General features: G+C 42.6%; 2 protein-coding genes across 5 annotated transcripts in view; one reads left to right on the top strand and one right to left on the bottom strand.

The window, feature by feature from the left end:
• The window catches only part of NUDT9 (nudix hydrolase 9), a 54,436-nt gene extending 45,571 nt beyond the window's left edge, over positions 1-8,865 (top strand). For all 4 annotated transcript variants that reach the window (XM_089303101.1, XM_089303103.1, XM_089303100.1 and 1 more), the window contains one exon: positions 8,429-8,865. In XM_089303101.1, coding sequence (XP_089159227.1) covers positions 8,429-8,442 — 14 coding nt within the window. In that variant the 3' untranslated portion in view covers positions 8,443-8,865. The remainder of the gene's footprint in view (positions 1-8,428) is intronic.
• SPARCL1 (SPARC like 1) overlaps positions 4,311-14,712 on the bottom strand; it is a 45,537-nt gene continuing 35,135 nt past the window's right edge. The window contains exons 8-11 of the mRNA XM_002717029.6: positions 13,223-13,359; positions 11,782-11,930; positions 11,046-11,194; positions 4,311-4,755 (exon numbers count right to left, since the gene is read on the bottom strand). Of these exons, the coding sequence (XP_002717075.3) occupies positions 4,727-4,755; positions 11,046-11,194; positions 11,782-11,930; positions 13,223-13,359 (464 nt within the window). The 3' untranslated portion in view covers positions 4,311-4,726. The remainder of the gene's footprint in view (positions 4,756-11,045; positions 11,195-11,781; positions 11,931-13,222; positions 13,360-14,712) is intronic.

Below are 14,712 nucleotides of genomic sequence, written 5' to 3'. Positions count from 1 at the left end.
CTTCCATCTGCGGTTCGCTCCCCGAATGGGTGCAACAGTCAGAGCTGGGCCACGCTGAAACAAGGAGCCAGGAACTCCATCCTGGTCTCCTGCGTGGGTGGAAGGGGCCCAAGGACTGGCCCTTCTTCTGCTGCTTTCCCAGATATGTTAGCAGGAAGCTGGATGGAAGCAGAGCAGCTGGGTTTCCAACCAGTGCCCAAATGCGATGCCAGGATTGCAAGTAGCACCTTAACCCGCTGTCACAGCATCAGCCCCCTAAGGAAGAGACTTAAGGTACAAAATTTCAATTATTTAAAACTATTATTTTCGTTTTATTTGAGAGAGAGAGAGAGAGAGGGAGAGAGAGAGAGAATATTCCATCCATGGACCACTCCCCATATGCCTGCAACAGACGGGGCTGTGCCAGGCTGAAGCGTGGAGCCTGGGACTCAGTCTAGTTTCCCCCATGTGTGGCACAGACCCAGGTACTTGAGCAGGCATCTGCTGCTTCTCTGGGTGTGCATTAGCCATAGTGGAAAGTTGGACCAGAAGTGGAGGACCTGGGATTCAAAGCAGGCACTCCAATGGGAGATGTGGGTGTTCCAAGCAGTGACTTAACCACTGTGCTAAATTTTTGCCCCTAAATTTCTTTCTTTCTTTTCTTTTCTTTTTTTTTTTTTTTTGGACAGGCAGAGTGGACAGTGAGAGAGAGAGATGGAGAAAGGTCTTCCTTTGCCGTTGGTTCACCCTCCAATGGCCGCTGTGGCCGGCGCACTGCGCTGATCCGATGGCAGGAGCCAGGTGCTTCTCCTGGTCTCCCATGGGGTGCAGGGCCCAAGCACTTGGGCCATCCTCCACTGCACTCCCTGGCCACAGCAGAGGGCTGGCCTGGAAGAGGGGCAACCGGGACAGAATCTGGCGCCCCGACGGGGACTAGAACCCGGTGTGCCGGCGCTGCAAGGTGGAGGATTAGCCTAGTGAGCCACGGTGCCGGCCCCTAAATTTCCATTATTAAATAATTTTTTTCATTTTAAAGTGAAAATTATTTTCAAATGAAAACATTTAATAAATATTTATGTGGTATCCTTGTCATTAAAGTCACTTTTCACTATTTTAAAATGTTTTTAAAAGCTGCCTGAAGGTGAAAGAAGTCTAATTAAAATTAATACCACCAAACATAATTTCATTCACCCAATAGCTGGGTTTCTAATTACTTAAGACCTTTCTTTTATCCATGCATAAAAATACTCTTAGGAACAGTGTTCTGACATAGTGAGTTAAGCCGCTGCCTAGACACCGGCATCCCATATAGGCACTTGTTCCAGTCCTGGCTGCTCCATTTCCAATCCAGCTCCTTGCTAATTGCCTGGGAAAAGCTGTGGAGGATGGCCCAAGTGACTGGGCCCTTGCACCCACATTGGAGACCTGGAAAAAGCTCCTGTCTCCTGACCTCAACCTAGCCCAGTCCTGGCATTTGCAGCCATCTGGGGAGTATGCCAGAGGATGGAAGATCTCTATCTCTGTGTCTCCCTCTTTCTCGCTAACTGTAACTTTCAAATAAATAAATAAATCTTTAAAAAAACTTCTGAAATTTGGAATAATTTCTAAAATTTTTTTTCTAGTAGGAAAAGTCATGAATAATATTAGGATTTTGATTAATAAAGTTGAATTTAATTAAAAAGGACATGATATGATATCGTTTTGAGTAAAAACAAGTTATTGAGCTAAGAAAAGAGACAAAAAATATAATTTTGAAGTAATCACAGATTATTCTGATCGGAAAGAAACTCTCCCTGAGGCCGGCGCCGCGGCTCACTAGGCTAATCCTCCGCCTTGCGGCGCCGGCACACCGGGTTCTAGTCCCGGTCGGGGCATCGGATTCTGTCCCGGTTGCCCCTCTTCCAGGCCAGCTCTCTGCTATGGCCAGGGAATGCAGTGGAGGATGGCCCAGGTGCTTGGGCCCTGCACCCCATGGGAGACCAGGAAAAGCACCTGGCTCCTGGCTCCTGCCATCGGATCAGCGCGGTGCGCCGGCCGCAGCGCGCCGGCCGCGGCGGCCATTGGAGGGTGAACCAACGGCAAAAGGAAGACCTTTCTCTCTGTCTCTCTCTCTCACTGTCCACTCTGCCTGTCAAAAAAAAAAAAAAAAAAAAAAAAAAAAAAAAAAAAGAAACTCTCCCTGAAGTGTTGTCCATATACAAGTCCTTGGGCACATTCGGTGACCATCAGAGGTAAGGCTTTTAAGAACAACATCAAACTTTTGATTGAAAAAATAAAGACAATTGCATTGATATCTTCCATTTCAGTTAGGGAAGTATGTAAAAAATCATTTTTATCCAACTCTTGTAAGTGTTACAAAAAAATGGTGACAGATTCTCTTATTGCCTTACTTCAGACCTTGGGAAACTACTATTAGAATGTCTTTTGTACTTTTTTGGTCTAGCTTTTACTCTAATAGTTACTGAAGAAGAGCACCAATGAAACATAAATTTTCTATTATGACACCTTCTTCTGCTATCACTTTGTAGTAGTAATATTTCTCTCTCAAGTCATTGGACAACAAGATTCTCCATCCATCTGTGTGACCTTGACTTTATGTTTATGTTGAGAGAATGAAATAGAGTTTTTCACAACTTTCCTCTCCCCTAACACACAACAGGACACAAAAGCTACAAGTTGAATCAAGCAGTGCACAGTCATCCACATTTGATATAGAATTTTTCTGAAAAGCCCTTGAATTCCATTTTTCTGTTTAAAACTATATAACAACAAAGGACATTCATGAGCTGCTAATATTTTACAAGTGAATGTTTCCCATGGAAAATTTTTTGCATTCTTTTCTCTAAACAACCATGCTAACATTTTTGCTTTTAAGAGTAATGTCTAGCAACTTACTACATTATCCCTCATAGTATTTTTTTTTTTGTCTGTTCTACTTAATATGACTGGTTTAATTCTGTAATTATCACACAGTTATTCTTAAGTGTTGAAAATTAACTGAAATGTGATCCCTGTTAAACATAAAAGTGGGAATAAGAGAGGGAAGAGATGTATAATTTGGGGCATGCTCGGGCTGACTTGCCCCAATTGGTAGAGTTGGAAACATACCAGGGGATTCCAATTCAATCCCATCAAGGTGGCATGTGCCAATGCCATCTCACTATTCCAAGTGATCAATTTCAGTTCACAATTGATCATAATGAAAGGACTAAGAGTCAAAGGGAGCACATAAACAAGTCTAGTATATGCTAACACTAACCGATAGAATAAATAAAGGGGAGAGTGATCCAACATGGGAAGTGAGATACTCAGCAGACTCATAGAATGGCAGATGTCCTAAATAGCACTCTGGCCTCAGAATCAGCCCTAAAGGCACTCGGATCTGGCTGAAAAGCCCATGAGAGTATTTCAGGCATGGAAAGCCAAGACACTCTGGCAAAAAGATCTCTGTGAGTGAGATCCCAGTGGAAAGAACAGGTCTTCAAAGAGGGAGGTGCCTTTCTCTGAAGGGAGGAGAGAACCTCCACTTTGACTATGACCTTGTCTAAATAAGATAAGAGTCGGAGAACTCAAGGGGCTTCCATAGCCTTGGAAACTCATGACTGGTGCATAGGGAGATTACTGATGCCATAAACAGGAGTGTCAATTTGTAAAGTCAACAACAGGAGTCACTGTGCACTTACTCCTCATGTAGGATCTCTGTCCTTAATGTGCTGTACACTGAGGCTTAATGCTATAACGAGTACTCAAACAGTATATTTCACTTTGTGTTTCTATGGGGGTGCAAACGATTGAAATCTTTACTTAATGTACACTAAACTGATCTTCTGTAAAAAAAAAAAAAAGAAATTATCAATTCCCATCTTGACTCTCACTGGGATTAAACATGACAATAGGTCTGATCTGATTTCATCATCATTTAAAAAAAATCATCTATTATTTTTCACTTTATGTTTCTGTGTGGGAGCAAACTGTTGAAATCCTTACTTAAGGTATACTAAGCTGATCTTCTGTATATTAAGATAATCGAAAATGAATCTTGATGTGAATGGAAGGGGAGAGGGAGTGGGAAAGGGGAGGGTTGTGGGTGGGAGGGACGGTATGGGGGGGGAAGCCATTGTAACCCATAAGTCGTACTTTGGAAATTTATACTCATTAAATAAAAGATAAAAAAAAAATAAACTTAATAAACTCATTATACTTTCAAAAAAAAAGAGTAATGTCTAGGATGAACAATTATAATTTAATATGAAATATTATTGATCTTGGACACATTGGGTTGATCTTGCACACATTAATTTTTTAAATAAATGGAAGTAAATGAATAAATATTTGGATTTTATGGACTCTTTATTAGGATATTAAGATATTGAAAATAATACATGTTAACCACAAGAGAACAATATTTCATTTTCTTGATGTGCACATGATATTATGGACAACATGAACACATTATTTTTGCAAGTTTTATAATTAGTAATTATAAGTTGAGCAGAGAGTGAAATTACTCTAAACTTCTGTTCATAAACAGTATGTAGTACTTTACATATATTGACTTAGTTTTATTTCCAAAGTTAATGTTAAATGTCAAGTGCATATACTGTTATCAAGAATTACTCTCATTGTCTTTTCATACATGCAAACATTTTGCTAAATATATACCCACAAGTATCACAGCTACATATATTGAAGAACTAGTTAGAACAGAGGAAGATGCTGGAAAGTTTGAATTCCTTCAAATCTTATTTCAAAACAGGAGATTTTCATCTATGTCTTCTGCAAAACAAAACAAAACAAAACAAACAAACAAACATAAAACACTTTTAGAAAGAAGCCAAAGAAGTAGCATAAACAAACATTGTTGGACTTGGGGGATTAGAGAAGCCATCTAATAAGGCAGCACAGTAGTGATTCTCAACATCACCCAGGAACTCTTAAACGTGTGTCTTCCTAAGGCTTCACTCCTGTCCTTGGAGTCGGAATCACTAGGGGGTCCCTAGGCCAAGGGCATGTAGACATGAAGAAAGCTTTGCAGGTAATTCTGATGCAGGGCTGAGATCCATTGACAGATCTAGAAAAGGTTAAAGGGAGGCCCAGCCAAGGAATGCCACCTCTACTCATCCGTCAGGGAAGCTAAAATGTAACAGAAATAAATAATAATGTAGGGCCATTTAAATCATGTTTCCAAGTGAGCTGCCAGAGAATGCCTTGCCATACCTATGTCTTCACAGCAACCTCATGTGGATATAAGACCACTCCTTATCCATATGACCAACACTAACTCAGTAACTGTTAAACAACTGTCTAAAACAGATGAATTGGAAGCATACTAAATTATCACCCTATCTGGGGCACCAGGTAATTTTCTTGACAAAATAAGTCTTCATCTTGCCCAGAGGTGGGCAAGATCCTGGACTTTGATGTTTTATTTTGTCTACTAGTTGCATTTGTAAAATGGTGATAATCATTTCATTACTTAAAATTTGCTTATATTTGCACACATATTTCTTTACTTCCTCCTGTTATTTGGATCAAAGAAATCCTTCCCGTTGACCTTAAGGCTAATTCATCTACCTGTGCTCAAGATCTCTTCTCACCTTCTCAAGAGTTTCTCTCTTATATTATATTGTTAACCTTTCCTTTCCTTTTTTTTTTTTTTTTTAACATTGAGGCCCTCCCATTAGCCTTTAGAGGCTGTGTATACAGGCTTTGGAACAGTGCCTGCCGCCATGCAGCCCATCACTAAAGATTGGTTAAGTTTATGAATGAATGAATGAATAAACGAATGGAGTGCTCAAGACTCTTATTCTCAAAAATGCTTCCTCAACTCTGTACGCACCTCTAGCTCTTTCTTGCTTTCACACATTCACTCTTTACTCTTTCTCCTCTGCTGTTCATTCTCAACCAGTAGAATGGAGCTCCTACCCTACTTCACCAAAAACTGCTCTTCTCAAAGCCACCCAGGATATTCTTATCTCCCTACATCCGGTGAACAATTGGCAGCCTTATCTGTCTTGACATCTCAGCAGTTTCTGACACTGTTGATATCTCTCCTCTTTGAAAACCCTCCTTTGATATGGTGCTATTCTAGGTTTCTTTCTTCATTTCAGCCAAGTCTTCTCATTCCCCTCCTTCCTTTCTATCCAACTCTCTATGTTTTCTAGATCTCTTTCCATGTGACCCTAGATCCTTTTCCATGTAACTCAACACATTTTCCTTGGAGAATTCATTCCTTTCTGCTACTAATCCCTAGATAGGTATTTCAATTCTAATACTGTCTTGAAATGACGACTCATGTATTCAGCTACCAGCATTACATTTCCTTCCAACTACTTCAGGGTTCTTATCCAAAATGGAATTTGTCCCTTTTCCCAGATCTACATCTAGTCTGTGTTTTCTACCTTACTGGAAGGCCTTTCTATTTTCCTTGCCTCTCCAGAGCCAGGAACTTAGGCATAGTACTTCTCTTTCTCTCAGGCTGTCACCTGTCTTCTCCCAACCCCAACAGATTTCCTGTCAAATATTGCCTTCTTACTGCTGCTTGCTAAACGTCTTGAGGAGGATTATGTTTTTAAATACATCTTGGATATGTTATCCCCCCCCCCATGGTCACTCTCCAAGTTCAAGTTCTCATCAACTCTTGCCTGGATTAACTAAGACATCTTCTTAATGTTCCCTGGCCTCCCCACAGTGTAACCAGAGGAATGTTAAGTGCAAACCCAGGCGAATCATTTCTTGTTTGGTGGTCTCCAGACTTCTTAGTTAATGTCTACAATTGGCTAAGTAAGACCTACACGATCTGACTTGTTTACCTCGTTAGTACCACTTGGAAGGTTTTCCTAAAGATTAAGATGACTATATGTCAATGTCATGGACACTGAATAAATGAAGACTATTATACCTCTCAAATGAGCTCTGTTTTTACAGATGAGGAAAAATGAAATTCACTGAAACTAGGTGGCATGCCCCAATTGACATGGGTGGTTCATGACAGATCTGGAATATTTTAGTACACCCAGTTCAGATCACAGGCAGTTAAAATTCAGGAAAACACTGGCTAACATTTATCTTCTCTTTCTGTGGATTTCTCAGCCCTGAGGGAAGGAAGGGTGTACTTACAAATAGATATTTTATTTTTTGTTTTTCCTAGCTGCATCAAAGCAGTAACTTTGTTACTTGTTCTGATTGAATATCTAATATCTGCTTTATTGGCTTATTATGTTTTAATTGCTTCCTTTCTTCAAAATAGCATGATGATGGCGAAACCACAGTGCACAAACAAGCTTATTATTAGCTTTGCAAGTCACTGGACCCTAAGCCCTTCCTGCTCCTCCCAGACAGCTGCCCAGCATGGAGCCTGGGTGAGCTTACATGCTGAAGAGCTGCCAGAAATTTTGCAAAAAACCTTCTTCCTTCAGTGAATGATCTATGTTCGAATTTGTCTTTTTATGACTTTTTTTTTTTAAAAAAGATTTATTTATTTATTTGAAAGGCAGAGTTACAGAGAGGCAGAGGTGGAGAGAGAGAGAGAGAGGTCTTCCATTCGATGGTTCACTCCCCAGGTGGCCGCAATAGGCCAGAGTTGTGCCAATCTGAAGCCAGGAGCCAGGAGCTTCCGCTGGGTCTCCCACGCAGGTGCAGAGACCCAAGGACTTGAGCCATCTTCTACTGCTTTCTCAGGCCATAGCAGAGAGCTGGATTGGAAGTGGAGCAGCCAGGACTTGAACTGGCTCCAATATGGGATGCTGGCACTTCAGGCCAGGGCGTTAACCTGCTGTGGGACAGTGCCAGCCCCCTTATGAGTCTTTTAAAATCATATGCCCTATGAAAGAGCATGCATAAATATTTCCTATCCTGGCTAAGTTCTTCCCTCTCGGTGATCACACACAGGTTAGGGGAAAACTGTACTTGGGTATGGTTCATTTTTTTTTTTTTTTGTTATAGGTTTATTTGAGGGACAGAAAGAGAGGGAGACAGAGCTGCCTTCTGCTGGTTCATGCCCTTAACACCCACAATGACTAGGGCTGGACTAGGCTGAAGACCAGAGCTAGGAACTCAATCTAGGTTGCCAATTGAGTAGCAGGGACCCAACTACTTGAGCTGTCACCTGCTGCCCACCAAGGTCAGCATTAGCAGGAAGTTAGAGTCAGGAGCTAGAGTTGACAATTGAACCCAGGAACTTCAATATGGAATATGGCATCTTAACTGCTAGGCTAAATATTTTTAAGGATATATTTGATTTTTTTGCAGAATAATTTATATTTGTAATTTTTGTATTCTACAAACTTACTAGAAAGGAAATCGATGTTCCTTGTATGGGCCTGGTTCTTAATAGCTTATTAATTTCATATTAGTGCTAATAGTGTTCATATAGTATATGGTATCCATCTTCCAAGATGTTCTCTAGTGATCCCCTACCTTTTATGTTTTCCTCCCACACTGTCGCAAGGTTGTCCAGTGTGACCAACAGAACCATCCAGATTCCTGAACCTTGGAAACTGTGAGAGAGATTTTAAACTGCTTGGACGGGCCGACACTGTGGCACAGCAGATTAAAGTCACTGCCAGCAGTGCTGGCATCCCATATGGGCACTGGTTCAAGTCCCCGCTGCTCCACTTCCGATCCAGCTCTCTGCTATGGCCTGGGAAAGCAGTGGAAGATGGCCCAAGTCCTTGGGCCCCTGCACCTGCATGGGAGACCAGGAAGAAGCTCCTGGCTCCTGGCTTCGGATTGGCTCAGCTCCGGCCATTGTGGCCAATTGGGGAGTGAACCAGTGGATGGAAGACCTCTCTCTCTCTCTCTCCCTCCCTCTCTCTCTCTCTCTCTCTCTCTGTGTGTGCAACTCTGACTTTCAAATAAATAAATAAATAAATCTGTATTAAAAAACTGCTTGGAAACTGTGAGAGAGGTTTTACACTGCTAAGTGTGGGTCATTTGTTACTCAGAATTGACAACTAATAACCAGAACTAGGTGCCTACAGAATTAGCCCTTTTGGGGCTAGCGCTGTGGCACAGTGGGTTAAAGCCCTGGCCTGAAGCGCCCGCATCCCATATGGGCGCTGGTTCTAGTCTCAGCTGCTCCTCTTCCGATCCAGCTCTCTGCTATGGCCTGGGAAAGCAGTGGAGGATGGCCCAAGTCCTTGGGCCCCTGCACCCGCGTGGGAGACCTAGAGGAAGCTCCTGGCTCCTGGCTTCGGACTGGCACAGCTCTGGCCATTGTGACCCTCTGGGGATTGAATCAACAGATGGAAGACCTCTCCCTCTCTCTGGTTCTCCTCTCTCTGTGTAACACTGACTTTCAAATAAATAAAATAAATCTTTAAAAAAAAATAGTTCTTTTTTATTTTGCTTGTTATCATTGTGCTTGTTTCACAGAATAATATTATAGAGGAAAACACTAACCATTTTGAGTTACCTATTTATCAAATGCCTAAGTCCTCCTACCTTCAGTTCTTTCTACTACAAAGGGATTGTACATTTGCATGAAGAATATTTTTAAAGTGAAGATCACACACGTTACCTCTTTTTGAGAAATTCTGATCTTTGATTAACTTGTTTTTCTTTACTGCTGCATATTCATCTCACATGTATGTCATAAACGTATCTCTGATGTAGAGATTTGATGGTCATTGTTGACTTACATTCTGTGAGCAGTTTTGAATGCTCGCTTTTGGGGAATTTTTTGTTTATTTGATAGGAAGAGTGGACAGTGAGAGAGAGAGACAGAGAGAAAGGTCTTCCTTTACTGTTGGTTCACCCTCCAATGGCTGCTGTGGCCGGTGCACCACGCTGATTTGAAGCCAGGAGCCAGGTGCTTCTCCTGGTCTCCCATGTGGGTGCAGGGCTCAAGGTCCTGGGTCATCCTCCACTGCACTCCCTGGCCACAGCAGAGAGCTGGCCTGGAAGAGGGGCAACCGGGACAGAATCCGGCACCCCAACCGGGACTAGAACCTCGTGTGCCGGCACCTCAAGGCGGAGGATTAGCCTAGTGAGCCACGACGCCGGCGTGGGGGCATTTTTAATATCTTGATTTTTCAAAAACATGCTTGCTTGTAAAAAGTCAACTCTAACTTAGGAAAATAAAAGGAAGGAGATTGAGACATAACCCAGGGACCCGCGTTGTGGTACAGCTGCTTCTTACGATGCCGATATTCCATATGGGAGCACTGGTTTGAGTCCTGGCCACTTTGCTTCCAATCCAGCAACTGCTAATGCACCTGAGAGGCAACAAAAGATGGCCCAAGTCTTTGGACGCCTGCCAAGGATGTGGGAGACAAGGATGGAAATCCCAGCTGCTGGCTTTGGCCTGGCCCAGTCCTGAGTGTTGCCATTATTTAGGGAGTGAACTAGTGGATGGAAGATCGATCTCTTGCTCCCTCACTCTGTCTCTTTATATCTCTCTTCCCTGTTTTGCCTTTCAAATAAATAAAAATTAAAAAGAAGATATAACCCAACAAATTTATATTTTAATTTATATATTTAATAAAATCTACATTGTAATTTCTCCATTGCATGGATAAACAAAGAACCCTCTGATCCTTGTCCCCTGCCCATGTCTGCACGCCCATCACTGAAGCTGCAGTCAGCTGTGGATTAAAGTATCTGGGCACAAGGGTTGGCGTAAGATCCAGTCTTTAGCTGTCAGTAATGAATTTTAAGATGTCTTCTGACATCTCTCATTGTCAGAAGTACTCTTCACATATGATTTTGAAAATTTTGACCCAATACCCAGTTAAGGACAGGTATAAAACAGGAAGAATATAAAGCCAGCTGAGACTTAGTACAGCTCTCTGGATTCACGTTGGTGTCTCAGACTTAGCCATCTGCTGAGATCTCAATGCGTATTCATCCTTGCCAGCCTCTGAAAACGCAGTGTCATAAAGGCAATGGGAAAGGACCTCATAATAACAGCGTGGGTACCAAGGGAATCCCATTTGGGATGCTACCACCTTTCTGTCTCTGGTTTCAGTTTGAATACACTGAGGGACCCCTCCATGAGGACTGCAGGGTTGAGGGCTTATCTGAGGAAGAGGATGTCACTCTCCTTTGGCTAGTGGTGCATTTACCTTCTTTAATTCCAAAGCAGTGGCCCCACTCCTTCAGGGTGATGTGCTTATCCTTGTTGGGGTCACACTCCTCAAAGAAGCGGGTTATGCAGTGTTCCATGGGCACCAGAGATGCTCTCAGAGGAGCAAGCTCAGAATGTGTCAAGACTCTGCAATGAAATGAACAGCAGCCTATTAACCGAGTAATGTTGTATGTGAAGCATTAACTCTTAGGATCACCAAGAACATTTTGTTTTATTCCACAGGGTTGCAAATGAATAGTACACTAATGTGGATAAAGCTGACAGCTTTTAGGTTGTTGGCTCATAAAGTTTCATTCTTTACTGGAAACGATCTTATCTTCCCTCTTCCCTAAATTTATAGGGATGCATCCAGAAATTGCATTTGTACAATCTGGTTCATACTCAAGAGCTATACCTGTTGTTCCAGATGAGGCCAAGTTGGACCAATCATATTATTTCAGGAATTTAGGATCAAGAATGAGAAAGTGTTAAGGGAGTCTCTGTGGGAGCCGGAGCTCTCATGTGTAAACTCATGAGAGCTATGCTGTACTCATAGTCTGTTATTTTTAAAGCATTTTTTGGGTTTAGGTTTCTATCCACATTTGTTTGGCACTTCAGCGTTCTAAAATTGGACTGAGAAATTTCCCAGCTCTGTTTAGATTTCCCTTTTGCATAGTTATATAGGCATCAGGTTGCAGAGATGGCCTCTTGATGGCAGAGTGAGCAATTTTTACCTGTCCATAGGATGCTGGTCAAGTTCACTAAACTGCCAGTGCACAGGATACACATACATGTGGTAGTTTTTCTTGAAGTCCCTTAAAAGAAGGTCAATGGGATGGTCCCCAGCCAAGAGTCTCTTTTCATCCAGGTAGATTTTCTTGACCTAAAATTAGGAAGACAGATTATCACAGCATCAGACAAGCATAATGGAATTATCCCTTTCTAAGCTTCACTTGAAACATAGCAGTAAAATGACAGAGGAAAATAAGCCCAGGGCATCAGGTGTGACCAAATTAAGTGTCTTCTAATCCATACTTCATACTTTCTTATGCCTACATAAAATAACAGCTATTGTAAGGAATCTGTGGTTTTCAGAGGAAATTGAAGTCTTTTTTGATTTTTTTAAACTAAGTAATGCTCACACAGCATTCCTTAAAGCTATGAGATGGTTTTAATGAAAGGGGCTTGGGGCCAGTGCTGTGGCCTAGCAGGTAATGCCACCACCTGCAGTGCCGGCATCCCATATGGGCACCGGTTTGAGTCCCAGCTGCTCCACTTCTGATCCAGCTCTTTGCTATGGCCTGGGAAAACAGTAGAAGATGGGCCCCTGCACCCATGTGGGAGACCTGGAAGTAGCTCCTGGCTCCTGGCCTCAGCTCAGCTCAGCTCCGGCCGTTGCGGCCAATTGGGAAGTGAGCCAGCAGATGGAAGACCTCTCTCTCTGCCTCTCCTTCCTTCTCTGTGTAACTCTGACTTTCAAATAAATAAATCTTTTTTTTTTTTTTATTTTTGATAGGCAGAGTGGACCGTGAGAGAGAGAGAGACAGAGAGAAAGGTCTTCCTTTTTTTTTGCCGTTGGTTCACCCTCCAATGGCTGCCACGGCCGGCATGCTGCAGCCGGCGCATTGCGCTGATCCGAAGCCAGGAGCCAGGTGCTTCTCTTGGTCTCCCATGCGGGTGCAGGGCCCAAGGACCTGGGCCATCCTCCACTGCACTCCCTGGCCACAACAGAGAGCTGGCCTGGAAGAGGGGCAACCGGGACAGAATCCGGTACCCCAACTGGGACTAGAACCCGGTGTGCCGGCGCTGCAAGGCGGAGGATTAGCCTATTGAGCCATGGCGCCGGCCAAAATAAATAAATCTTAAAAAAAGGGAAAGGGCTAAACCAACTGGCAAAATTGTTGTTTAGTTAGTTAAAATTCTGTTCTTTCACCCATTGGCATACTCCATCCTTTATTTTTTTTTCTATTTAAATTCAGGCTACTGCTTTTTTCATAGAAATGAGGTGGTTTGACAGTGTCCCAAGCCTTGTCAGAATGGTGGCCACAGTTATTCTGTTAACCCACGAGGTGCAAGGAGGCACAGTGGAGGAGTAGGAGCCCTCCCACCCCAGCACAGTGTTTTCCATGTGGCTGTGTAGATAGACACTTGGTATCGGACTCATGGGTAACTTACTTTGTTTCTCTGCTTCTCGTTGAGATATCCAGGGTGTTCAGGGTTAGGTTCATACAGCTGCATGAGGATATTCTTGAGCCAGTCTCGCATCCGTAGAGGAAACTGAGTCACTTCAAAGTCCGTGCAAGCAGGAATAGCTGTTACCAACAGAAAGTATGTTGTGATCTTTGGGGCTTACTCATAACAGGAAGTTTAACACATTCCTGACTGCCCCATTACTAACAGTAGTCCTTAAGTCAGGAGCCAGGAACTCCAACTGGATCTCTCTGATGGGTAGCAGGGCACATGGGCCATCTTATTCTGTCTTCTCAGCTGCATCAAGAAGAAGCTGTGTTGGAAATGGAGCAGCCAAGACCCCAATCTGCACTCTGATATGGGACGCGTGCATTGAAAGCATCTACTTATCTTGCTGCTCCATAATACTGGCCCTGTGTGGGGTGTATTAAAAACATAACAGTGGTAGCTTTCATCCAAAGAAACATATTTGATTGGTTTAGAATGGATTTGGGCGTTGGGATTTTTGTTGTTCTTGTTTTTAAAAATTTTATTTGAAGGTCAAGTACACAGAGAGACACACACACATGTGCACACACACACACACACACACGGGGGAGGGGGTGGGAGAGAGAAAGGGATAGAGAGAGAGAGAGAAAGAGAGAGAGTGAGGCTTACTCCTCAAGTGCCTTCAACCGCTGAGCTGAAGTTAGGAGCCAAGACCTTAATCCAGGACTCCCAGGTGGGTGGTAGGGATCCAATTACTTGACCCATCACCTACTGCTTTCCACAACCTGCTTTGTCAGGAAACTGGAATTGGGAGCTGGAGCCAGGAAAAGAACTCAGGCCTTCCAATGTGAAATGTGAGTATCCTAGGCTAACTACTCACTCCCATCAGGGTGTTTTTTTTTTTTTTTTTTTTTTTAAACTTTTATTTAATGCATATAAATTTCCAAAGTATGACTTATGGATTACAATGGCTTTCCCCCCATACCGTCCCTCCCACCCACAACCCTCCCCTTTCCCACTCCCTCTCCCCTTCCATTCACATCAAGATTCATTTTCGATTATCTTAATATACAGAAGATCAGCTTAGTATACATTAAGTATGGATTTCAACAGTTTGCTCCCACACAGAAACATAAAGTGAAAAATAATAGATGATTTTTTAAAATGATGATGAAATCAGAGCAGACCTATTGTCATGTTTAATCCCAGTGAGAGTCAAGTTGGGAATTGATAATTTCTTTTTTTTTTTTTTTTTTTTTTTTTTACAGAGGATCAGTTTAGTATGCATTAAGTAAGGATTTCAACAGTTTGCACCCCCCATAGAAACACAAAGTGAAATATATTGTTTGAGTACTCGTTATAGCATTAAATCTCAATGTACAGCACATTAAGGATAGGGATCCTACATGAGGAGTAAGTGCACAGTGACTCCTGTTGTTGACTTTACCAATTGACACTCTTGTCTATGGCATCAGTAATCTCCCTAT

Source organism: Oryctolagus cuniculus, chromosome 8 (genome assembly GCF_051225735.1).
Source record: "Oryctolagus cuniculus isolate XC-2025 breed Fujian yellow rabbit chromosome 8, ASM5122573v1, whole genome shotgun sequence".
Lineage (NCBI taxonomy): Eukaryota > Metazoa > Chordata > Mammalia > Lagomorpha > Leporidae > Oryctolagus > Oryctolagus cuniculus.
The sequence above is the reverse complement of the archived record's forward strand: the minus strand, read 5'-3'. Positions and strand labels throughout refer to the sequence as shown.